The sequence below is a fragment of the Leptosomus discolor genome, chromosome 17, assembly GCF_034619465.1.
Source record: "Leptosomus discolor isolate bLepDis1 chromosome 17, bLepDis1.hap2, whole genome shotgun sequence".
Taxonomy (NCBI): Eukaryota; Metazoa; Chordata; class Aves; order Leptosomiformes; family Leptosomidae; genus Leptosomus; species Leptosomus discolor.
This window is the reverse complement of record NC_141407.1, coordinates 18099302-18123278: the sequence shown is the minus strand read 5'-3', so window position 1 is coordinate 18123278 and position 23977 is coordinate 18099302. Positions and strand designations below refer to the sequence as shown.

The following is a 23977-nucleotide window of genomic DNA, read 5'->3' as shown; positions in this document are numbered from 1 at the left end:
CAGCCTCTGCCGCGTGCTGCCCGCCTGGCGCCTGCCCACCGTCTGTGCCGCGGGGGGGGCGGGCACGGCCGGGACACGCACCGGGGTGGCTTCGCCTTCCTGCGGCCGCTGGCGGTTCGTGCAGAAGCTCCCTGCAGACCCGGCGGTGCCGCGTGTTCTTTGTGCGCTGGTGCAATCGATCAAGGCTCCTGGTGGCTCCAGGCGAGGCAGCGCCGTGGAAATGCATGTTAAAGTGGTTTGACGGCAGTAGGGCGATGGTCCCGCTCCTCCGCTGCCTTTTCCTCTCTGAAAATAACAAACCTTGACGCCCCTTCTCCGCTCCCCGCCACCGTGGGTGAGGAAACGTTTATGGACGTTATTTTTTGTCAGCCTTAATCAGCAAGATTACAGTGAGGGCATCTCGGAGAAGTTACAGTTTTGAATATATTGGGAGACCTAAAACATAAGGTCTGTGCTTAATGCAGGGCCACAGGCAGGGAGCAATTGCATCTGATTTGGCAAGGGAGAGAAACTCATGCCTCTGTCATTTGCCTGGTGCCTTTGTGCTTGATTTTATTTCCCGATATTAAAGCCATATACTCTGATGCTGCCAGCATCGTTTCTGGTGGTGGCATACGTTTGCAAACGGTTTGCATCTCTGCATCTCCGGCGATACCGGGGGTGCACAAGTGCGGTGTGTGGCTGCTCTGCTCCCCCTTCACAAGAAAAGGAGGGCGGACGCCTTCCCTGGGCTTCTTCCCTCGCCTCGTGCTGGCTCCCAGGGGTGAGGTGGTTCCTCCCCCCTGGAAACTCTTCATGGGCAAAATGGGAAAGAGCCGGAGCGTGAGAGTCGCGGATTGAGAGCTTGACTTGAAGTGTTTCAAACCCAGTATGATTTTAGAGAGAGAGAGAGTATATAAATTGCACATAAAACTGATGAATCCTTCTGAATAAACAAGGACAGGGAGGAGCACTTGGTTTGGTACTTCCCTGAAGTCTGGTACAGACAAATATTAGTGGTTAAAGAAGTGTTAGACACCCTATGTGAAAAAATGTCCTTTTGGAGAGGATCACGTTGCTTTCTGTCCCTCAAGGAGTGAAGAGCTCAAGGCCCCGTTCCGAAACACTGTGGTTTCACCAGCACTGGAACCCGGTGCTTTGTGCGCCGCGTTGGTGAGGGACAGCGTGCGGGGGCGTGCTGGGAAGGTGTGCGAGGCGCAGGAGCAGTGATGCCCCGCGGCCCTTCGGTGCCTCCTTTGGTGGTCCCCTGCCGAGGGACAGCTGTGTTCCTGCAGAAGTTGTCCTCAGAGCTCGGTCCTGCTCTGCAGGAGGAGAGCAGCATTGCTGTGGGTTCGAGGCACTTGGGTCCATCGCGTTTCAGAGCGAAGCTGTGGTTGGGCGTTCACACGGACGTCTCTCGTGTGCTTGCCACGTGGACTTTTTACTTGGCTCCAAGGTTCGTGCTGCAAAATATGACCCCCAAGTGTAACTGGGGAGGCTGTAGAACATGTTGGTTTGGTCATTTCTGGTTTGTTGTGGCACATTCATATTCATTCCACGGGATTTTCTGTAAATAAAAGTGGTTTGTTTGAGGATTTTTCCCTCTAGCTAATACCAGTTAAGTCCCTGCAGGAGCTGCGTGCTGGCACAGTTATCCCTTTCTCAAGCTCCCCTGTTTCCATCACTGTCCCCGCTTTGGTATCCTGAGGGTCATTGGAGTGACGGTGCCGGCTTTGGCCAGGATCCCTCAGCCCCCTGGGAGGAGGCAGCATGCTGCGCCTTTAGCTGGGCCGGAGGGTGCCAAAAGGAGAGTGTGTGCGGCCAGGCCGGCGTGCCAGCCTGGGGAGGGGAACGGGAGCAGCGCTGGCGCTCTACGTAAGGGGCTTTTTTCAGGTCACCGAGGAAAAGCAGGACCAGTGCAGCAGGAGCGGTGCAGCGGAGCCGGGGGAGACCTCGCTGGCTGGGCTGCGATGGGCGAGGGGCGCTGTGCTCCCTGCCAGCCCGGCTTGCTGCCCTCGCGGCTGCTCTGCCTCCTCTCACCGGCGGAGGGAAGGAACCGGGGTTCCGCTTATCAGCAGCTACACGCGGGAGTGCTAGTAGTAAATTTAATGGCATGTTACAGAGAAAATAAGCTCCTGTTCCCGATCTCAGCATGCAATTTCCATTTTGTATCTCTAGAACATGTCTGTTCCATCTTGGCCTCCCTTCTGCGAAACCTGAGAGGGCAGCAGAGGACACGTTTACTGAATAAATTCACAGAGAATGACAGTGAGAAGGTGAGTGCTGAATGTGTGTCTGCAGCCTGTGGGCTACCAGGGTGGGAGGATACGTGGTAGGGGCAGGGTGCCCGTTGCTGTACCTGCCTGTGGAGACCCGCACCCTCGCAGGCTGTCGGTCTCTTGTTCGTGTTCGCATCTACAGACCGGAGAGCCGGAGCGCTTGGCCTCCTGCAGCCACGTGCTGCTGTTGTCTGGTGCTCTCGCGCGTGGTAGGAGCGGTTCTCGGTGCTGGGTTGTGTCTCTGCTGACGCCTGACCGCAGAACACGTTGTGCGGTGGCCCGTCGTGCTGGCTCTGTGAGAACAGGGCAGTGTGGAAAGGTGCCGTTGTTTCTAGTGAAGCTCTTCTGCAGAGAGTTTAGGAATTGCCACGGTCCACATTTAACGTTCCCCCCCTCCTCTCCTGGCGTGTGTCACTTCAGTGGTGTTTACTCTGGGAAATGCTTTCCAAACTATCTAGGTGGTGGTGGATAGATCAAACAGCTGCGAAACAGAAACAGCAGCTTTTGCAAACCAGTAATCCTGAGGGATTTGTAAATTCCGCCACTGGGGAAATACTGGTTCCTTAGGAGTCCTCATTAGTGTGTTTTGAAGGTGTTTTCATAACCCGTTCTAGCAATTGCAGAAAGTTTCCCATTACAGGGTAAGCTTTCAGTTGCCTAACACAATTCAGGGGAGAGGAGAGCCGTGACACGTCTGGTAAGTTTAACACGAGCTTGGCTGCCCGCAGCGTAGACAGAAAGGTCCGTTAAAGAAACCAGGAGAACTGGAGAACCGCAGCGCAGGAGAGCAGGCGAGCTAGGGCCGCGTGTTTGTTCGCTGCCTTTCAGCTGGAGCTGCTGAGACCATATTGTGCTCTGGGATTACATTCAAGTGCCTGCAGACGCAGCGTGCTCATCCGGCCAGCGCTCGTACCCTCTTTCTCTAACGTGTTCCTGTGAGTGGCAGAATTGCCTGTTATTTCATGAAGACTGCAGCTGGGAGGAAGACAGAAGAGCGTGAAGGATTAAAGATGATTGCGTTGTTCTTTTTTCTTGCTTAGGTCTCTCTCTTCTGCCCTTGCAGGTTGATAGGCTGATGGAGCTGTATTTTAAGTACCTGGATGCAATGCAGGCAGCTGATAAGAAGATCGATGGAGAGAAACATGTATGTATTGCCTAAGTTTTGCCAGCTCATGTCTATAATACCCCTGTGCACAGCTTCTGGCTCAGCCAGGTCACTCTTCTGAGCTGTGCCCTCACACCCATGCTGTTACCTCTTAATTCTTGCTCTCCAGCTTCCAGTTAACCTCAGATAAAACGGGCTGAGGAACTTCTCTGCAGCAAGTGCTTCCAGCCTTTTCTTAGAGTGAATTTTATGAGGAGGGCCTAAGTCTGCGCTTCAGCTTGCCTTCGCTTTTACTTGGCTGCAATCTTGCTTGGTTTGGCAGATGGAGAGTAAGTGAAATGCAGAGACAATTACATGATAATGTGCGAGGCCTCCTGCCCTGGTCTTTAGAGTTCTGATCAGCTGCGAGAAAGCGTCTATTTTGATTAGTGAGATGGGGCTGCAGCCGAAGGCTGGCGTGCTCTCTGCGCACCAGCAGCGAGTCGTTAGAACGACACGAGCCTTGGTCCCACCCCGTACTTTCTTGGAACTGAAGCTGGAACAGACTTTTTGAAAGAGAACGAGCTGCTGGAGTCAGGAAGCAGCTTGCAGAGCTGTTAGTGAGCTTGGCCAGCTTCCCACAAGATTATCTGTATCAGCGCTGAGGAGGGTGTGAGATTGATTAGCACTGACGGAGAGTAATCACTGCAGCCGCCATCCCCGCACGTGGGCGAGCTCGGCGTGCTGGGGGCTGCAGCCCCCCGCCGGGCACCGGCAAACGGCTGGCTGCCCGCTGCCAAGGCCACTGCTCTGGGCACTGGCAAACATTGCGAGGGCAGCGGGGCTCAGCGGCGCTGCTGCTGCTCAAAGAGGCACGGGGGCGAGTGATGGATGGAGTTGCTGCTGCTGCCAGCGCTCAGGCTCCGTCTGGAGAGCTGCAGCCTCGCAAGTGAACGGCGGCCTGGAGGAAAACAGCCTTTACCCCTTCCTGCCGTCCCTCCGTGCTCCGTCCGTCCTCCTCGGCACAGAGTGGGAAAGGATTTGTTCTTTACATTTCAGTGTCGGTGTGTGGGTTTGAGAACTCCAGACACAGAATGGATTTTTCTGGCCAAAGTCTCGCGGTGTGTGGGCAGCTGCTCGACAGAGCCCTTGCAGGCAGCACGCAGAGCTAGTGCGTGTGCCCTTAGCCAAGGGGATCCTGAAGCGGGCTGCAAGTGTCAACACCTGTAGCAAGCAGCCAGCACAAAGGAGGGCTGAAGGGAATGTGAGTGCGAAGGAGCTCTTTAATTAATAATATTAACCCGTTTGTGTTTGCTGATGCACAAGAGAAGGGAAACCAGAGAACCTCAGGTTTCCTCCTGTCTCCAGAAGGCCACTGTGCTTTTGCCCCGGTGCGGGGCTCTGGAGTCTGGGACGGCCGGAGTGAGTGATCTCGGTTCTGCGCGGCTGCGAGAGCTGCCCGTCGGCCCTGGCCTGGTGTCAGTCTTGCTGTACGGGAAGTGGAACTGGATTGTACAAGGAATGACGGAGTGTGCCGTAGCTGACGCTTTATCTTCAGTAGTGCAGCTGGCATAAGGAGCTCCTGCTCTTGCAGTTCCCTTTTTGTCTTTTAGCTTGGCTTATTTTAGCCATCTGGTTTTGGCCCAGCTCCAAAGTGGCAATGGAAGTGTGGGAAAAGTTGAGGGTAGAAAGGAGGGGAGGAATTTCTGAAGCCAGCCGTTTCCGAGGAGGAGCAGTTGTGATGAAACGGCACGCTTAATCTGGACAGTGAACCAGGATGAGGGCCGCTGAGTCCCTTCGCAGTGCTGCCCACTTGTTTCCATCTGCGGAATCTGTTCAGCAGCCATCGAAGGCGGTAACGGTGTGATCGCCCTCATTGCCACGTGAAACCCGGGAGCAAAGTCCGTGTGAGCGTTTGTCTCCAACACCTGATGCCTGTCTTGGCTCTTTTCCCAGAGTTTTTAGTTAATGAAACCTAGAAAGTGTCTTGTCCCCCTCTCAAATTCTTTAATTCTTTCTGTAGGAAATGGTGCAAAATCCCGTGGCCTTTAACTCCCTCTAATATGAGCTGTAATTGCAGGCGGCAGCAATAGCCTTAGCGATCTCTAAAGATGGTAGGAAAAGACAGGAGATGGTTTAATATTTTTCTAGTTCCACAGAAAATTATGCTCAGCAGGTTTATTCGATAAAATATTCTCACCAGACACTTTGTGCTATAATGACTTACAAATTACATGCTAATTGTGCTACAGTTAAGTCATTCCACCCTTGAAAGGGAGAGGGAACTCCTAGCACGAGAGCAGAGTCCACAGGCTGGGATAGCAGCAGCAGGAATTTGGATTAGCCCAGCATTTCAGTTTGGTTTAGAAAGACGGAATTGCCTGGAGCTGCACCGAGGGCAGGACGTAGCGTCCTGCCAGGGGCTGTGCCAGTGCGGGTGACCAGGACGGCCGTGTTGCGGGAGGGCGGGCGTGCTCTGGAGGGCGGCTGCGAGCGTTTCCAGCCCACGGCCGGCGAGCTGAGGTGAGCGTTGGGCTTCCTTGCTGAGACTGGTGGGGCTGTTCAGACGACTGCCGTAACACCGCTCCCGTTTCTTGCCGCTGAAGCTGAGCTCAGGCTTTTGCAGGAGCTGCTGCTCTGTTACTGACTCGGGAGCGATGTGTGCTCTGTAGCCGTCGCAGTCAGCTTTTCAGCTCTTGCAGACTGGTGCCTCAACGTACAGAAATTCAAGCATGTTTCTGGTTGTAAGGCAGAAATGAAGAAAGTCCTTCCCGTGGCAGAGGGCTCTGGTGGTTTCTTGTGTGGTTCTGAGAGCTTCTTGGTCACCTCGGCGTGACCCGGATGCCTGCCTGCTCTCGGGGCTGCAGCGGAGCCCGTGGTTAGGGCTCCGTCCTAACCCTCCGTGTTGCAAGGAGAACGGTGGTCAGTCTGCTGGAGAGACGTGCTCTGCCACCTCTGCGTGCGAGAGGGGCTCCTGGGCAATTGGTAGCCACGGCTGGGAGCTGAAAGCAGGTGGTCCTGGGCAGCCCGTGTTGTGATGGTCCGACATCACCCGAGGCTTCTGCTCGCCCCTCTCCTGTGGCAGATGTCGGTCCCTGTCTCCTGCGTGTCCTTCCTGACCAAGGGCTCAGCGCTGACCTCGGGTTTAGCTGTTAGCCCCTGGCCTGAAAGCGCCTCCTGCCTCGCTTGCCCCCCCAGCGCTGCTCAGAACGCCTGGGGGGAGGGAACCTGCCCTCGGTGCAGGGGCCAAGCGCGGGGAGTTGTTTTCGTGCGTGGCCGTGTGGAGCCTTCTCGTCTCTGACGACCTGGAGCGGCCTGGCTGTCCCGGCGGGTGAGGAAGTAAACCCAGGGTGCTGGAGGTGTTCTTCGTTCTCCACCAGCGCCCGTCCATCCCTTCTGGGTGCTGGGGAGGGTGAGCGGCAGGCGGCGGGGGAGGAGGATGCCGGGAATCTTTTAGGCCCTGCTCCGGTGGCGGCGTGGAGCAGATGTGATCTTTTGTGTAGCCTTGCCAGATCCTTTGTGTCTTCAGGTTTCCAGTCTCTACTTGACACCTCGAGGCCTGTCAGTCCTGCCTCATTAGTGTGAGAGAAGCTCATTTTAGCTTCACAGAAGCCCATCTTATTGCTGTCTTCTCCCATCAGCAAGGGGCATCTCAGTACATATTGTTGGCAGATTAGAAATGGCACCCGAGTGCTCATTTGGAGGTTAGCAGCTTGACAGCTTTGAAAGGGAGACAAAGTGGAAAGGTGGCTGTTCGGTACTGTACTGGGAGGCAGATTAGCATTTAAAGGGAGGTTGTGGTTTAAAAAGAAAAAAAAAAAAAAAGACTGTGAAAAGGCACCTTAAAACTGTACTTGTCCTCTAATTCGTATCTGCTTAATTTACTGGCACAAAATAATCTTGCTTCTCTGCCGAGAGGGGCTGTTATAACTGCTGCCTTCGCTGTGTAATCAAGACAGCAGTTGCCTGGATTCGGCTCCTGTGATGGCGCGCTTGGATCGGAATACAGAGCAGACACGGTCTTTGTTTCCTGCCCTGGAGATTCAGAATCCTGGCCCGTTGATTGCTCCTCTTTCTGTTCAGGAATTTAGCGCTGTTGAGGAGAGTAGCCGGTAAGGCTGTGTGCAGTGAGGAGGGTAAGCAGTAGTTTGGGAACCGCGTCTCTGGAGTGAGGGGTTTTTTTGATATTATAGTCAACGGCTTCCGATCTCTCGCTAGCCAGCCTCAACATCGTTTAGCTTTAGAGACCAGGTTGGATCAGCTTCGAGCAGTTCGGCGTGGACGTAGGGTGAGGAGAGCCGCGCCACGCGCAAAATTGGGTTTTTCTTTTTACTGGCGAGAGCCTGTAGGCAAGTTTTGCCCAGTCGTGCCGGTGCCCAGGGTTTTGAGAATCTGGAGTCAGTTACAGTTGTGCAAATGCTGGGATCTGCAGGATCTGGTGCTAAGGCGTCCTGGAGCGTAGCCAAACCAGTTGACTTGATGGCATTGGTAGGTGGGCATTGTTGTTTTAAACTTGACTTGTTCTTTCACTGGCAAACTGGATTTCTAGGAGGGAGGGAGAAGTGTTTCATTACCTGTGCTTCCCTCCCTCGCTCCTGTACCTCGAAGGCTCCTGTACCTTCGAGCTGTACCTCGAAGGCCCTTAATCGGAGCTCTGCAAGGCAAGCAGCCATTGCTCGCTCTCCGGTGAGAAGCGTGCAGGGTTAATTTCCCTCCTTGTGCCTAAAAGGCTCTCCCTACAGTGAGATGTGAGGACAAAACGGGAAGATTTGGTAGCCTGAGTCAGCTTTGGTGCTGGTGACCTTGCGTGTGTTTGCCCGGAGCCTGTGCGCCCGAGGAGGCGCTGCTTGCGGAGCGGCACAGGTACGGCGCGCGCTGCTGGTGGCTCTCATGAGGAAATACTGCGCTGCGGGCGCGCGCCCACCTGCCAGCCGGCGGCACGATAAATCACACCGGCTGCGGCGAGCTGGCAGGGTCTGCCGAGCTGCTGCCTCTCTGTAAGAGCAGAGCCCAGAATCGACCCCCAAAATGCAGAAGGTCACACGTGACATCGGTCATCTCGGCCTGCTGGCCTCCCTGAATGGGGATGGCGGGTCCGGTGGTGGACGTGGCCGGCCTTTCTCGGCGGGAAGCTGCTCTGAGCTGATGGCCGGGCAGTGTGTGGCGGAGGGGGCTCTGTCTGAACAGGACGAGTGGGATGGCCTCTTGCCTTCGGCCTTTGGCCTCCCTCGGGCCGGTCTCGCTGCTGAAACGCCGTGTGTGCGGAGGAAGGATGAGCCGTGGGCGTTCCCACGGAACCGGTGGTGTTCTGTAACCGGCCCGGCCGGGGCTCGGCCCCGTCAGTGAGCGTGACGGACGGAGCTGGGAGAGCCAGGCTGGGCGTGGTAAAGCTGTCCTTGTGCAAAGTGCTCTCGTTCATCGGCCGGTAAGGAGGTTGGAAGACGGGTGGGTCTTTGAGTCTGCTGGAGTCATGTTCTGCACTGCTGAACAGCACCCTCAGATGGCCAGTAAAAGAGCAGGTGGTTGTTCCATTTTGACGAAGAACGTATAAATGAGAGATACTCTGGTTTGTTCCCTATCCACAGTCTCTAATGGCTCAATTTGGAAACGTAATTTGTACGTTTAAATTAAAATTTTGGTTTGCAGATGGACACACTTCACAACCAGCAAAGACAAAACCTGGTTCAAAACTGAATGAAATGTTTTGTGGATTTTAACGCATTCTGTGGCGAGGAATACATGGATCTTAGTGTTTTGGGGACCAAAGTGTTTCTTAAGAAACCACAAATGTCACCAGCGTTTTGCCACTCCTGATGGGAGGCACGTGGAGAGCCGGTCATCACGCCTTTCCCTCGTGTTGCTTCACAGGACATGGTGCGTCGGGGAGAGATAATAGACGATGACATGGAGGACGAATTCTACCTCCGCCGCCTGGACGCCGGTCTCTTTGTTCTACAGCTCATTTGTTACATCATGGCAGAGATCTGTAACGCCAATGTTCCCCAGGTAAAGCTATGTACAAGGTCAGCAGATCCTCTGTGTTTCTGTCCATGAGACAAGCAAGACTCTAAATCCTGGCAAGTGCTGCCTGGGTGAATCATCTGCTCTTTAATTCCTGTTTTGGGAGGAAACCTCCTGCTTATGGCACTCGTGTGTCCATGAAGCTCCATCAGGCGGTAGCTGTTGGGGGGCACGAGTGGGTACAGAAGCTGGTCATTGTCACTGGGTTCATACAGTGCGCCGGGAGCAAGGTCATGGTGTGGCACGGGCAGGCCTGGAGTACGCCGCTGCCGAGAGAGGAGGGGAGGGGACGTTCCCTCAGGAGGTGCCACGAAGGCACAGACTGGGACGGGTGACTTCTCGCGATCCCTGCGAAATGCTGCCTCTGCTGGGGTGAACGCATGGGGGTTTGTGAATAGTTGTGTGGTTACTTGACCCCGTGCCACGTGCCGCTGGGGTGGGGACTCGCAGGGCTGAGTGGGATTTTCTGGGGCTCAGGGTTTCTGCTTTTCCCTCCGAGTGGGGAAGAAGTGGGGTTGTACGTGGCTTTGTGTTGTATTGAAGGTCACGTTCTTCTCTTTCCTATCGCCCGTCAGATTCGTCAGAGAGTCCATCAGATTCTGAACATGAGAGGCAGCTCCATTAAAATTGTTCGACACATCCTGAAGGGTGAGTTGAGATATTCCTGTGCGTGTGTCTCGTCTCTGCCAGGGACAGCTCCGTCAGCGCGTTGTCGGAGGAGCCTTCACGTGTAATTCTCCTTGACTTCCCGGGCATCTTCGGGCAGCGGCTGAGTAGTGCTCCGGGATGGGCAGGGCTGGAGTGCCCCCGAGAAGAGGGGTGCTTTACCTCCGAGTTAGGACTCTCCTCTTGCCTGCTGCCGTGGGACAGCGCGTCCCTTCGCGCTGCCGTCAGCTGCAGGCTGGCTGGGACGCGCTGCTGACATTAACGCTAGAGCAAATATTTAAGGGAAGTGTGTATGCGTGCTAGAGGGAAGAATAGTGGAGTCTCGGCTTTCATTAACATGGCCCTGCACTTTACCATCTGCACCATATTAGTACCCGTGGTGTATTTGTCTTGTTCTTAGTGTCAGATTAATACGGATTATAGCATTAGAGTATCCTCTGTAGCTTTAAAATGTAGCTGTTGTGATTTGCAATCCCAGTTTTAAAGTACTGCTTGTTATTTTTGATGCTTATGTTGAATTAGAGCAATGCTTGTTTGAGCTGTGGCTCTCCTCTGTAGCCTGCTGTCCTTCAGCAGACGCGGCCAGTTGACCTGGGAAGAGGAGGACGGGACTCAGACTCTCTCTACAGCCCGCTCTGAGCGGCGAGGCTTAGCTGGAGAGCTGGTAATCTGCTGGGGCCTCCGGGTTTAGCAGAAGGTTGTGCAGGACGGCTCTGCTCCTGAGGGGCTGTGTCGTTTCGGTGAGGGGTGAGGAGTTTCTCTCTCTCTCTTCTGGAGAGAAGGGAACGTTGGCAGCGTCTCCGGGGGTGCTGGGCTGTGGGTTGTGTTGTTTCGAAGTCTCTGCTTTCTTTGGGAAGAACAGCGATCATCTCCTGGCCTTTTCTTCTGCCCGCACCCCCGGCAGGTACAGGCAGCTCTTCTCTTGCAGATCCTGTCGGTTCTCTCCCTTCCCCTGAGCAGGAAAGAAGGGGATCAGAGGGCTGGCTGGTATGACGAAATTAAGAGCGATTTTCTGACAGTGTGAGATTACCCACAGCTATAGGCAGTCTCTTTGGCCCTCGTCCTTGGCCAGCAAGTGCAAGTTAATGCCTGCTGCTGAACAGGGGGCACTGGATAGGATGTCTTTTCTGCTTTTAATTACGATACTCGACAGTTCCTGCCTCCCAACTGTCCGTTTCCAACTTAAAGTGTGGCACACGTCTGCTTTCGGATTCCCAACGCTTGACCTGGGCCGCAGGTGCCCAAGGGATCTGTCGGCGCACCTCGCCGTATTTACACACCTCACGTTCATGTCTTTGGTTTGTAGATTTACATACTAAGCTGAATTGGAGGGCGGCTGCATTAAAATTTCATCTGATTCTTTCTTTCACAGACAGTGACTTGCATTGTGAAACTTTTTCAGTGGTTTTATCATGCCTGGCGTGCTGTGGGTTGTACAGCAGGTTCGTGCTCTCGGCAGCGGCGCGTTCTCCGCCTGGAGAGGCCACGCGTGGCTGGTTAATAATACAGGTGGTGGTTACAGTGCTTGGGGCTCTGTCTGCAGCTCTCCCCAACTCCTGTGCTTGCCAGTTTTAGACTTTTGCCTTCCCAATTGTCAGTGACCTTAGAAATAAATTTGTGGTGAGCCCTTGTGAAATACGGCGGCGGGGCCCAGAAGATTCCTGCCGGGTGGGAGCAGCACTGAGCTCATCTGCAGGCTGTGCCGGTGACATTTAGGTTTCACAGTGGTCACACGCGTGTGTCCAAACGTTGTCAGTGCAGATCCAGCAGCTGTTAACAGGAGTGACACCACGGACAAGTACCTGCCTCTCCAGAGGAGGTGTTGGTTGAAGACAGCTCGCCTGTCGGCACGGTTTGGCTGTGGACCCTGGAAGCCTCTGTGGGGGCTGGGGGGCATTCCCGAAGTTTGGTTGGTGTCTGAACTGTGGGACACTCTGTCCCGAACGGCAGAGCAGTCGGGAGCCAGGAGCCTTGGCTGAAGTGTTTCCAGGCCACTTTCCAACTTGCTCTCAGGGCAGATGAGGGCTGGTTTATTTTTACTTCTTGTTCAGTGTTTTGCTCTTGTTCAGTTTTTATTTTCTATTTTTGCATACTAATTAGGTGCTTGGTTTTTAGTTTGATTTTTATGGCCTACATATTCTCCATGTTTCTCTGGCAACCTGACAGCTGATGGATCCCTTGGGGTTGCTCAGAATTACTTATGATGCGTGCAAGGAAGCAAGACTGTTTTCTTACGGTGGGGCTTTCAAGGGGGAGGAGTGGGCAGGGAATAACGGAAGGCTCATTAAATGCATTTCTGCGGGCTGACCAGCCCTCCCACAGTTCCCTTTACGTGAAGGGATCAAGGACTACTTGCAACGGGACAGTTAGTTTATCCTTTGGAGGAAGACGACTGAGCGGTGTGTGCCTTGGCTGGGGTGGTGTCGGGGTGGAGGCTGGCCTTCAGGGCAGCCAGCGTGGCTGGATCCTGGGGCAATTCCTGGCCTCCACCTCCCTCATGGGGAGTGGAGCGAGGCGCAGACCTCTCCAAACGGAGGTGGCCCTGGAGCGGGAAGGCGCGCCGCCCCTCGCCCATCCGGGGAGACCGGCCTTTGGCACCTGCTGCCTGTGGGGCGCTGCGGCCCTGCGGGAGCCGGGGGCAGAGGTGCCTCCCCGGGAGCACGGGGGGTGCTGCCTGGTTGGACGCTGCTCCCGGTGCAGGTGGTGGGCACAGCGGGGAGCTGGGAAGGTGGAATTGCCCGTGGGATGTTGTGAACCAAACCTGTCAGCGGGGGTGATTGGAAAGAACAGGCAGGCGTGTTGTGAGGACGGTGCTAAACCTGGCCTGTGGTCCTCAGCATGTGCAGGCTTTCTGGCCTCCGATATCCATTACAAGCTTCAATATTTCCTTATTGATTTTTACTGTTCTGTAACCATTGTGTTTTGTCTAATGAAGCAGAAACCAATCTTGGGTTCTTTCTCTTTGTGTAGCTACAGCAATGTGTAAGCTCTGTTTAACTGCTGGCAGGGGGAGCTTACCTTGGGTTTTTTGCTGTCTCACTGAAGTGGTCGAATTTCAAATAAAAAAGTAAATACATAAAACCTCGCTGGGAGGTTATTTTTGTTAGGCCTGCTTCCGGGGGTTTTAGCTGGTCTCTTCGAATTAGCATTAGCAGCTGTTGGTAACCCAGAAGACAGTCTGCCCTGGGAGTCACGGGGGGTTTTAGTCTTACGAAGCCTAAATGTTTTGAAGGAAAAACGCTGAGCCTTTGGAGGAGATTAGAGGCGTTTGTGGCTTGCTTTTGCCTGGGCGCTCCCACTGGGGCAACATAAAGGCCGTGTCTGTGGTGGCGCCCAGCGGTTTCCCTGCCCGAGTCGCCCGTTCAACAGCTCGAGCCGCCCCCAAAGCCAGACCAGCGCTGGGCCAGAGCCCCCTGCCCGCCGTGCGGCCGCGCCGAGCGCCCAGCTCTGCCTGCAGCCGGGGCCGAGCCGGCCTGGGCGACCGCGTCCGTCCCGCCGTGGGTGCCGTGAGCCGTCGGGGCAGCGGCAGGCAGGGCAGGGCAGCGTCGCCCGTGGGCTGCCGCGAATGCCGGCAAGGGCAGTCGCTGCGTCCGTTTCGGAGGCGCTTGCTCTGACGGAGCACGGAAAGGGCTCGGGGGGCCGGAGCCCGCTCCTCCCCGGGGCACGGCTGCTGGCAAGAAGCTCTGCCGCTGCTGCCCGAAGGGGCGGGAGAGCCGGGGCTGGCGCTTTCCCCCGGAGGGCAGCCCTGACCCTGCCGCGGGGTTTCTCTCCCGCCGGGAGCCGGTGGCGGTTTTGGTCCCCGGCGCGGCCCTTGGCTGAGGGGCGCAAGTGGCAGCGGAGCTGGTGCCGGCGGCAGGGCCTGGCCGTGGGCAGCCAGCCGGCACGGCGGGTCCGTTGGCAGCTGCCGCGGATCGGCTGGCTGCCTGCGCCCCTCGGTGAGGGCGGTGGAGAGTTCCCCCTCCGTCCGAGGGAGGGGTGCCCCGTGCCCGTCCCCCTTCTCCGGGGCACGAGGAGGTCGGGTTCGCTCGCAGCAAACCTCGGCGCTGCCCGCCCGCTCTTGTTCCCGGTACTGTAGCGGTTTATAAATATTAAAAGGATTTCTCCCAGATGCCCTGGCAAAGAGCTCGGCTTCTTGTACGTGGAGAGAGAGCGAGCGCGCAGGAGGGGAGACTCCCACATCAGCTAACTTCTCTCTGTCCTCACTCTTTTCAGTGCTCTTACAATAAAGGCTTTGATGGAGCTCAGAAGCACGTAGCAGTGCTGAACGTATAAATATTAAAGCAAACTTTCCACAGCAACTTACCATTCAGATGCTGAATACAAGCTGTTGTGTTTGTTTGGGAAGAAGGGGAAGAATGCGGGAAGGCGGAGGCTGGAAAACGCTGTCTAACCAGGCAGTCTGCTTCTGATTTACTAAGACTTCTTCGGCTCCTTGCTTTCGCAGCTCAGAACCTGCTTTTCATTTTTTCTTTTTAAAGCACCTTTGAATATGCAGGTTCTGGTGGCAGGAAGGAGGGAGCTGGTACGGGAATGAGAGCTGCCAACTTCCAATGCGTGTCAGGAAGGAGAGCTGCAGAGGCAGCGTTTGGTTCCACGGGTCTGGCCGTGCGTGTGGATGGGCAAGACCTTGGTCAGACGACAAGGGGTTTCTTTTGTAGTTAAAGCTGAACTGGTGTTTTCTTCCGTAAAAGCATTTGTAGATTGGGGAATTGGTCTCTACTTGACAAAAATCCTCGTTCAGGATGCTTGGGCAAGAGACAGGTTAAACCCAGGGCTGGGAATGTTTAGCAACAGCCCCTGCCTGACCTTCCCTGCTGACTTTCGTCATTAGAAGGGACCTGGGAAGCCAGTGGTGTCCAGGAGGGTTTGCGTTTCCTGGGCCAAGAGACGGCAGTGATATAGCTGTCCGGTTCCAATAGCTGCCAGTGGGCTGCTCCGCTGGGATAACGGAGGAGCTGGGGGAGCCCCTGGACGGCCACCAGGAACGGGTGCTGCCTCGGGGTGCCCCTGTCTGCTTGGGCTCGTCGTGCTGCTTAGGGCCGAGAGCAGGATGTTCTGTCTTTGCTACAGAAGCTTCTGGTGAGGGGTCAGTAGATGTTTGACCCTGGGGATGGGGAGAAAACCATCGATGCTCCTTGCATAAATCCCCATCCCCTTGTTTGCCGTGGACGCGGATTTAGATTCTGCTGTGGTGTCTGCAGGAGAAGGTGCCCGCCGGTCCTTGGGATCTCACTCAAAGCCCGTTGTCTGTCTGCTTTCTCCCCTGCAGAGTACGCGGAGAACATCGGGGACGGGAAGAACCAGGAGTTTCGGGAGAGCGAGCAGAAGCGGATCCTGGATCTGCTGGAGAATTTCTGAGGACTCAGGGGCCGAATTCTGTGTCTGCCCCCAAGGACGTGGCATCTGGTTCTCCCTCCTCCTGCTGCCCTCCTCCAGCCTAGATTGCACGATAAAAGTGATGTTTCTATGAAACTGCTTCTAAAAGGGGTTTGGGAGATTGATTAAAGATAGTTTGCTTTTTTTTTTAATTCCTTGTTGGTTATTTAAGTATCGCTGTGAGTGGGATTGCAGCCCCGTACCTTGCAGCGGGGCAGCTCAAGGCTTCTCCTTTTCCCTTTCCTCCGCCCCGCAGTCAGACGGCAGCGATCACGTGAAGCAGCAGGGCAGTGTGTGCGTTCAGGGAGGGTGAAGAGGAAGCCCAGGTAGCTCAAGAGATTGTTTGCAAGTCGTTCCAGCCTGGTACACTGATGAAAACGTCCAACCCACGGTCCTGCCGTCAGCTGGGGGGCGGAGCCGTCGGTGTGTGTCCGCTTCCACTGGAGGGTGACAGGGATCGGCCGCATTGGCCGGTCCTGCGACGTCTTCCCAAAGGTGAGTGGGAACCGCAGGCACGTTCTGGCACAGGCCGGCCGCCCGCCGCCCCCCGAAGGGGTCGTTTGAGAGGGTCTGTCCAGGTCGGACTCAGAACGACGAGGGAGGGTCAGTAATCGCTGAAACGCCCAAATTCCCCCGACTGCCGTTCGCAGCCGGCTTTGGGTCTTGGCGGTGCTTGTTCTGTAGATCCGTCCTCGAACTGGGAGCGGGGCTGCTTGCAGCAGCACCGAGTTCACAACAGAGGAGGGGAAGCCCCGGTCCTGCAGCCTTCTGCCGTGGGCGCCGCAGAAGGACCAAGGGCTCTGCCTGTGGCCGGGCGCCGTGGGCCGGCGCAGCTCGGCGTCCCGTTCCCTCCTGCCCCTGCAGCGCGGGCTCGGACGTCCGCGCGCCCAACCCCGCTCCTTCCCGAGCAGCGGCTCCCAGCTGGGACGAGGAGCAGCTGAGAATATTTTCCCGCATCCTCCTTTCTTCTGCTAAAGTTAATGACTGTCATCACAAAACATCACAGCTCCAGCAAGCTGGGCCTCGCCTAATTTAGAGAGATTTGCATGCTGGCAGCATTCATTTTTTATCTCCAAGAAAAATGCATTGTCAGGGAAGCTTAAAGGCTTCCTTCAATCATGACAGCGTAGGCACTGCTGGCCTGGGTGCTATCAAACGCTGTTGTTCAGGGGATCAACATGGAAGTCATGGTTTCAGCAGCCACAGAAAGCTGCAAAAACATGGTTTTGGTGCAGAACTTGTTTGAATTCCTCATTTCTTTTTTTCTCTGTTTTCAACCCACTTCCTTAAAGGTGTTTTTTCCTTTATCTTTCAGATGTGTTTAGTTTTTTACTTTGCTTGAGTCTGGGAGTTGTTCCCTTCCCACAGCACAGACGGGATTTGTGGTCAAAGCTGGTCTCTGGTTTTCCTCCTGGCAGACGATCTGTCGTGCCCCGTCCGACAGAACCCTGGGATCTGCGGGGCGGGGGATGGAGGTGGGCGCCGGGACAGAAGGGGGACTGGATCGTGAAACAGCTTCGGCTGAGAAGCAGGGGCCACGTATCTGGGGGGAAAAGGGATGGGGAGGATCTTGAAAACAGTTCGATAAGCTGCTTGAGCACGAGGTGAGGGCGTTCAACCTGCCGGGCCGACCCCGATCCCGTTCCGCTGCGCTCGCCGCACCCATGTGCGACCGCTTCAGCGCGCGGCTCTGCGCCGGCGCGGGGGTTGCTGCGCGGTCGCTGCGCCGGGTCGGCTCCCCTCGGGTGGGGAGAGCCTCCAGCGGCGGCTGGCGGGAGCCGAAGGCCCCGTCCCTGCTGCTGCTTCAGCCGGGGGTCTGCTGCTGCTGAGGGAGCTCAGGCGGCTCGTCACGAACGTTCCTCTTGTACAGACAGCTTTCCTTCGCCGGCTTTTTCCTTTTTGTAACTCGTTAGCTCTTCAAAGCGCCTCCCCAAATCCTTTAAGTCTCTGGATAGTTCCCTGAAAGAATTGGTATGGAAGCTGTGGTGATTTAAGGTGGTGTGTGCCCTGCGATTGCGTGGGGCGGCTGCTTCTGCCGGGATGAGAGTCGCCCGGAGCCAGGAGCGAGCCTGAGCGCCAGCAGCTCTCGCTGGGTTCTGCAGGGTGGTTTTCTGCTGGGTTTTGTCATTCGCTCGATGTCAGTCGCTGCCACGGTGGGTCGTGCCAGTGAACATGTACTGGGAGAATTCGTGTCAAGGGATGGGGTGAAGGAACCAGAGGCTCTGTGCGGTGGCGGGTGGGTTCGCTGGACTCCCGGACAGCGGGGAAGGGTCCCGGTGTTGCTCCGGGTGCCAGCGGTCAGTGCCGTCCCGGCTCGGGAGAAGGGTCACGGCTTCCTCACCGGGAATGGGGTGATGGGTACTGGGGCTCGGCATCGTCCTGCCAGCTGCTGTTCTCCGGGCCCGGCGGTTTGGGCCGCAGAGGAGTGGCCGGAGCCGCTGCCGGAGCCGCTGCCCGCGCTCTAGCCCGGGTGGCCACAGGAGGACCCGGTACCAGCCCGTGCCAGGGTTGTTCCCTGCTTTAACCCCTGCTGATCTTTTTTTGACCCTGGGTTGAATTTCAGAGACGGCAGCAGCATCACTGTTGGCTTTTGGGCTAAACGTGGGTTTTGGGAGTGGGGCGAGGGAGCGGCGCAGAGCCCGGGTGACAGCAGGGGCATCTCGCGAGGTGACGGGAGCGGCGGTGCCTCATCTGGGAGCCCCGGGCGCGTCAAGCCACGCGTCCCCCTGCCTGCTCGGGGGTGGCCGGGTGGAACACGGGGTGCCCATGGGGGCTCGGAGGTGGTGGGAGAGCTCGTGTACGGGGAGAGGCTAAAACCCTCCCAAGGCGGGGGTGGCCGGAGCAGCACCGTGCTGGAGCACGGCTGGGAAGAGCCCTGGGGTGGGATTGGGGCGGGACGCGGCGCTGCTGCCCTGGCTGCTGCCGGTGCTCTGCCCGCTCTGCGGGGACAGGCAGGGCTGCGGCACGGGGGCCGCGGAGCGTGCGGGGAGGGAGACCAGTCTGCATCGCACCTCTCGTTGGGTCCTGTTTTCTTGTCCCTGATTGTAAACAGATTTGACTAAAGAGGTAAATTGGAAGTTAATTAGAGGGAGCATGATTGATGAGGCACTGTGGTGATGGGGAGGCAGGAAACTTGCACTCCAAGCGAAAGGAGAGGGAGGGTGTTCTGCAGCAGCCCCTGCGCTGCCCCACGCTTCCCTGTCACTCCGCAGTGGGACCCCAGGACGTGGAGTCGGGGCTCTGCTCCCCCCGGGGAAGCCCAAAGCTGCCCCGGGCAGAGGCTGGCTGCGGGCAGCGGCTGCTGCAGGAGGGGACGTGAGCCCATCACCCGGGCATCTGGGCCCTGCGAGGGTGCTGAGCCACGTTGGGTCCTGGGTGCACGAGGGTGCTGAGCACCAGCACAGGATTTGGAAAGCGGGAGAGCAGCAAGGGACGGGGGAGATGCCGTCCCTGGTTCATGGAGCCATTGGCGTCCTCTGTGCTCCGTGCGGGCGCTCGCCCCGGTGGGGTCTGCCCGGGCTGGGTCTTCTCCGGGCTGGGGGAGCGTGGGCCCTGCTGGGGCTGGGGCGAGTCCTGGGGACACTGGTGTGGGAAGGAGGAGGCAGGGGGATGGTTACACCAGCCCCGCGGTGGGTAACGGGGTGAAGCCCCGGTGCAGGTGGCTGATGGCACCGGGGACGCGGTGGTTTCCTCCCGCCGGGAGCAGCAGGAGCTGGTGGCGTTTCCTCGCGGCCGCAGGAGGCCGGCACCGTCCTCACCGTGTGTCTGGATCCATCTTCAGCTCCGCTCCCAGCTGAGCCTCTCTAAACAGGGAGAAATGAGTGCAAATCGTGACTGAGGAATATCTCTTGACATCCTGGTAGAGAGACCCAGGCTGCGCTAAATACAGAGAGACACTGTCGAAATTGGGAAACGAACCTTCAGCAGCACAAATAAGTCACTTAAACTATTGATTTTTTTTATTTTTTTTTTTTCTTTTGAGACCTGGTTTCAGGGAAAGCTTTTCTCCTGTGGCAGTAAATAATCTGGAGGGGAAGGGCTGGTCGGTTTGGGGTTTCAGGGTTGGTTGGTTTGGGGTTTTTTTTTTACATTTGATTTTTTTGGCCCTTAAAACAGTGGTTTGGAAAGAGGGAACTGTTGCCAAAATGATTGATGCCTGTGACAGCGCTTCTCCATCGGGAACCTGGTGGTGGGTTCTGCAGAGGAGGAAGGAGTTAATGGTCTGGAAATGGGCATGAATCGGTCTCTGAAGAAATAATTCTTTTCAAGTAATTTTCTTCTGAATTTTATGCTTTGGGTGACCTTCCCTGTGCGGGGGCTGCTCTGGGCACAGGCCTGGGGCTCCCAAAGCCCCCGCGCGCTGGGTGGAGGTTCCCACTCCCTTTGTCGTGCTGTGCCAGGACCCCCGGCGTTCCCCAGGGTGGGGGGCTGGGGGTGTGAGGCTGTGGCCGTCCCCGAGCCGGGCAGGGCGAGAGCCACTGCGCTCCCGTGCCCCAGGGATGCTTTCCCTGTCCACCGGGCCCTGGTGCTCTTCCATTTGGGTCGTGCCGCTGGGAAGGGCTGTGACAGTAGCGGCACAAGGAGCCCGTGGTGGTGCTGGAGTCTGACCCCAGGAGCCGGGGTGTCCGGGGCAGGGTACCCTCTACCCACAACCCTCTCCCCGGCCTTCCTCCCCGCTGGATTTAATTTATTTTGGTCATTGTTACGGCGTGGTGGGGCTGTGTCGCTCCCCCGAGCTCCCGCCCCGCCACCTCCCCCTCGGCTGCTTCTCTACGTCGGGCTTTTCAAATGGGCGCTGTCTCCGTGGCTTATTGCGCCCGGGATGATTTGTGGAGGAGAAGGTTGTAATGTTGGATGTCAGAAGCATTGTTTTCCTGCAGCGCACGCAGACCTTTGCAAATAATCTAATAATGCAGGAATGTCAAACTTCAGCTGTGGAAGGAAATCCTTTTATACAGGGATTGTCAAGTCTCTAAACAAGTATCAGAAATGAGCTCGGTATCAATGTGGAGGGTGTTTATTCTGCCCGTCAGAGAGATGAACAACCCAATCCGCTCTCCCAGGCAGCTGCGGATTCAAGCGTTGGCTCAGGGACCCCGGGAGAACTCGGTGCCCGGCCCCACGTCTCCTGGGGCTGGGGGGGTGCGGGACCGGCCACTCCCGGGGCAGCATCGGGGGCGAGAGCGGCTGCAGGGACGGGAGAGGAAATGTCCCACCGTGCTCCAGCGCGGGGGGTGCTGAGCCTTGGGGTGCCCCCGCACCAACCCCGACAAAAGTGAACTTCGGAGCCGTGCACGCGGCCTCCCTCGGCGCTGCCGGTGTTGGAGCGGTGCTTGGTCGCCAGCAGGAGGGACGGGCCCGTCTCCGTTTGGTTCTGGGTGTCCTTGGGGAGCGCCAGGCCGGGGCCGTGTCACCAGGGGACGGTCCCTGTGCCCCAGCCGCGGCAAGTGGATCCTCCTGGCTGTCCTCTGGGTCCTCCTGGGGCCCCGGTCAGGGTGACCCCATGGGAGGTGCTGCTGATGGGGCCAGGTCCCCCCCACCCTGCCAAGCTCTCCCCCAGCTCTTCAGAGCTTCGCTGCAGCCTCCAGCTCCGCAGGCTCGCCTTTACTGCCCAGCAGATGGGCGCCCCAGGGAAAACCGCATGAGCTGTGGACATGGTGCTGCCGGGGTCTTTGTGGTGTTGCCGCATGGGAACGGCCACTGGATTCCCCCATCTCGCGGATGCCCACCCTGAGCAGAGCCCTCAGCACACACAGAATTAAACGCTTGGCAGAAAACCCGGCGCTAACGGAGATAAGGAACGTTTCATCCTTGAGAGCGAGTCCCTGGGCAGGTTCAGCTGAACAGGAGCCCTGCAAGGGTGGTGCCAGCTCTTTCATAGCAGCAGCGAGCGTGCAGATAAGGGACCTCGTTACGCAGCGAGTGCCACTGTGTATCTGGCCTGGGAGCCGCTGGCTCTGCTCTCGCCTCTGCGTGCGAGCGACCTTGCCTCCTATCCCTGTCAGACACGCAGGGGTTCATCAGGGCTGCGCGGCTGCAACAGCAGACAGCATCTGCTCTGGGCCTTTCCACTGATGAATTAAAATTGAGGAGGAAAATGAAACCTTCCAAGTGCGCCCGAGACGCGCAGACGCTTGGCTCTTCCCCGCCTGCTGGGCCCCTGCACAGACCCGGTGTCTGTTTGTCATCCTGCTGCGGTGGCAGAAAATCAGCTGGAAATGGGACTTAATTCCAGCTCTGCATCTGGAGGTGTTCCCAGCTCCGAGAGGAATTTATGCTCTCCTTGCTTCCTCGTGGCATGATTTAAATGTCTCTGATGATAGACTGGAAGGTCCTGGCAGGTTTCAGCCCTTGAGGTGCAGTCACGCACCGTCAGCACCCACCGTCCCGGTCAGCTGGGGGAGCTGGGACGGGGACCCATGCCTGGGATGTGTGGTCCCTGCAGGGTGACATCCCCGGGTCCCGCTCCGGCTGCACCCACGGGTGGGTGCTCTGCAAAGCGGGGAGGTCAGGTCTGAGGGCACCCTTTGCAGGTGCCGTGTCAGCGTGAGCTCTTTCAGGTCCCCTCGCTGGCCCGGGGCAGAGGAGGGACCCTGGGCCACGCAGCAGCCACGAGACTGGACTGCCTGAACCGTGGGGTCACTCGTGCTTGGCTGTCGCTGCTTTTTCCTGTTGCACCTGACCCTGTACGTGAACCCCGTATTTTGGTGTGCGAGTGTTTTGCCTCCACACGTGACTCTGGGCAATCTGGTGCTTCTGCTTTGCTCGGGACCCAGCACAGACACAGCTGTATTTGCTCGGTGGCTCACGGTTGGGGTGGCTGCGTGACACGGTCCTGGGGGGTGGCTGGAGCCCAGCGCCGGCCCAAGGAAAGGGTCTCTCTGCTCAGAGCCCGGAGTCTGTCCCTGGGACCTCGCTGCCATGGTTGGGCATGGGGGCTTTTCCCAGCTGGGTGCAGCAGCCAGTGACCCCCTAGCTCCTTCTGCTGGAGGAACCCTGCTGAGAGAAGGGTGAAGGGACACAGGTTGTATTTTCAAGTCCTGTTTAAAGAATCTCTTTGTAGCAAGCATCTCTCATCTCATAGCAGAAAACACCTGAAATAATCTGATTTTTGCTGTTTATCTGGAGAGCCAATATCCTTCAGCTTGCTAGGTGGTGCACAGGCAACAACCCTGGGAGCAGAGTCTGCATCTGGGCCTTCCCTCCAGCCGTGGAGCTTGGTGTTTTGGGTGGTGATGTGCTGCCTTTGGGCTTCTTCTGACATTTTTAGACTTGCCAAGATCGGTGTATAAATCACACAGGTCGCGGTGCCGTGATTCTGTCTCCTGCAAGGCGGGGGTTTGGGGGAATGCCAGTGCTCTCGGTGGGTTTGGCCTCCGGACTTGTATGGCAAAGGGGGATCAGGATCCTGCCCGTTCCGTTTGCGGCAGGAGTGTGGCTGCTTGGCACAGCACTTTCTCCTGCCGGGAGGGCTGGTGATGGGAGCTCCGGGCCTGGCTCTGTGGTGACCAGCCATGCTCTGGCTGGGCCCCGGGGCGGCGTTGAGCCCACATGTACCCCGGCTCCAGGTTTGTCATTTTGAGGCGAATCGCGTGCGCTCTGGGGCGGCGATGCCTGCACGGGGGGTTGGGCCCTTGCTCTTCCCATGACATTTAAAAAAAGCGTCAAACCGCCCCAGACACCCCACGGCCCTCGTCTGTGCGGGGGCCCAGCTCCTGCCCCCTCCCAGGGCTGCAGCAGGGGCTGCGGGAGCCGCCGAGGGTGTGGGACCCCGAATCACCCCATCGGCTCCTTTCCCCATGAATCGCCTGTTTCCCCTGGCGGGAGGGGCGGGGCACGTCACCGGGGAGTGAAACGGGGTGGGGGTGGGCACTGGTCCGGGCGCCGCGCCCCCAGCCCCGCACCCACCGCACCCGCTGCAGTGCACCCCTGGCATCGCTGCCCGCAGGCGCCTGGCCTGGGCCGGGACGGGCTGAGCTGTACGGGGCCGTACAGAGCCAGACCGGACCGGACCGAACAGAGCCGTACCGGGCCGTACTGTACCGTATCGTACCATACCGGGCCGTACCGTACCGGGCTGTACAGAGCCGTGCCGTACCATGCCGCACCGGTCCGGTCTGGGCGGAGCCGCGCGGCGGGCGCTGTCCCGGGTGCTGAGGCCGCTCCCGGCGCCGCCCGGGGTCTCTCCCCGCGGGGAGCGGGGCCGGGGCGGGGCGGGGTCCCGGCGGAGACCCCCCTACCCCGCGTGGGGCCCGGGGGCGCGGCGGGGCCGGGGGGTCCGGGCGGGGCGGGGCGGGGCCGGGGGTCTCGCGGGGGCGCGGCGGGGCCGGCCCCGCCCCGCGCAGTTTAAGAATGAACCGTGGGAAAAAACTTTGGGGTGTGCGCGGGGACGGGATCCCTCCGCCGGGCGGGGGAGGCTCCGGGCGAGCCGCGGCACCGCCTCGGCGCGCGGCGCCCTCCGCGCGAGGGAAGAGCTCCGCAGCGCGGCGGCGCCGGGACCGCGGCGCAGCCCCGGGGACAGGGCTCGGCCCGGCGGCGCCGCCGCCCCCGGGACGGACGCGCCCGCGGCAAG

At 57.9% G+C, this 23977-nt stretch overlaps 1 protein-coding gene across 1 annotated transcript in view; it reads left to right on the top strand.

The window, feature by feature from the left end:
- The window catches only part of CTNNBL1 (catenin beta like 1), a 53513-nt gene extending 37958 nt beyond the window's left edge, over positions 1-15555 (top strand). The window contains exons 12-16 of the mRNA XM_086474568.1: positions 2158-2255; positions 3322-3402; positions 9211-9348; positions 9939-10011; positions 15299-15555. Of these exons, the coding sequence (XP_086330694.1) occupies positions 2158-2255; positions 3322-3402; positions 9211-9348; positions 9939-10011; positions 15299-15387 (479 nt within the window). The 3' untranslated portion in view covers positions 15388-15555. The remainder of the gene's footprint in view (positions 1-2157; positions 2256-3321; positions 3403-9210; positions 9349-9938; positions 10012-15298) is intronic.
- The last annotated feature ends 8422 nt before the right edge of the window (positions 15556-23977 follow it).